The 1,129-nt window shown below is 37.6% G+C and overlaps 1 protein-coding gene across 1 annotated transcript; it reads left to right on the top strand.

Annotated features, from left to right (window-relative positions):
* Positions 1–334: 334 nt before the first annotated feature.
* LOC111386785 (monofunctional riboflavin biosynthesis protein RIBA 2, chloroplastic-like) lies at positions 335–1,123 on the top strand. The gene is made up of 2 exons (XM_023011259.1): positions 335–746; positions 848–1,123. Exons 1-2 carry the CDS (start codon positions 450–452, stop codon positions 1,094–1,096), a joined length of 546 nt encoding a protein of 181 aa, XP_022867027.1. The 5' UTR covers positions 335–449; the 3' UTR covers positions 1,097–1,123.
* The last annotated feature ends 6 nt before the right edge of the window (positions 1,124–1,129 follow it).

Raw genomic sequence — 1,129 nt, 5'->3', positions numbered from 1 at the left:
GAGAGTGAGTGATGGATGAGAGAGAAACTTTATTTTTGAGGAAAATATGATGACGTGACCAAAAGTTGGCAAATAATTTTCGTGAAAAAAATTGCCAATCAAACACCACAAGAGTAGGAATTTGGATGGAAAAATGACATTTTCCATGAAAAATAAAGTCAATCAAACACACTCTATATCTACTCAATCAAGAAAACTCTTATTATTGCATGTCATTGATGCTGTTAGTTTTTGTGTTCTTTGATTATGTAAGAGAGTTGAGTTTCAGTTATTCACAAACAATGCGTTCAGAGAGGTTCGATTCTGAGGTGTATGCTAATGTCTGTGAATTGTAATTAACCTTTCGTTTATGCAGGGCTTCTAAAAATATTAGACTATTCAACGGACTGCATTATGTAAATCTATATTCTGTTAATCGTTGGCCATTAGAGTTCTTTGATCAGCCGATTATGTGGGCTGGCTTCAGCATCAAGGCTAAAGGCAGAATTAAATCCGCTTTGTCATCAGGGGAAGGTGGCCTTCTCTCCAATTCTAGTGGCAGTAATATTGCAAGTAACAATATCATCAGCGATTTGTCTGGGGGAGTCGAGGTACAACCCGATTTGGTAGCTTTTGGAGCCCTTGCAGCGGATATGACTCCTACTACTAGTGGCTTCCCCATAGAAAATGACGAATTTGATTTGGACCTGCCGTCAGAAGGTTTCTCGTCTATTCCAGAGGCCATTGAAGATATTCGCAAAGGAAAAGTTCGTTCTCTCCATTGATACTGTCATTTTGGTGAATGCTAAAATACTTATTAAGCCATCACCTTTTTACTTTTATTTAATTATTTGGATTAAGATTGCAGATGGTTGTGGTAGTAGATGATGAGGATAGAGAAAATGAAGGGGATCTGATAATGGCTGCATCAAAAGTTACTCCGGAGGCTATGGCTTTCATTGTGAAACACGGGACTGGAATTGTTTGTGCAAGTATGAAAGAGGAAGACTTGGAGAGGTTGCAGCTTCCCTTGATGGTCACTCAAAAGGAGAATGAGGAAAAACTTTCTACTGCATTCACCATTTCGGTGGTAAGTTATAATTTTCCTGTCAGATGAACTATCAAAACTTGTTATTATTATTATTTTTTT

Source organism: Olea europaea, unplaced genomic scaffold (genome assembly GCF_002742605.1).
Source record: "Olea europaea var. sylvestris unplaced genomic scaffold, O_europaea_v1 scaffold37254, whole genome shotgun sequence".
Lineage (NCBI taxonomy): Eukaryota > Viridiplantae > Streptophyta > Magnoliopsida > Lamiales > Oleaceae > Olea > Olea europaea.
This window is presented reverse-complemented; position numbering and strand designations above follow the sequence as displayed.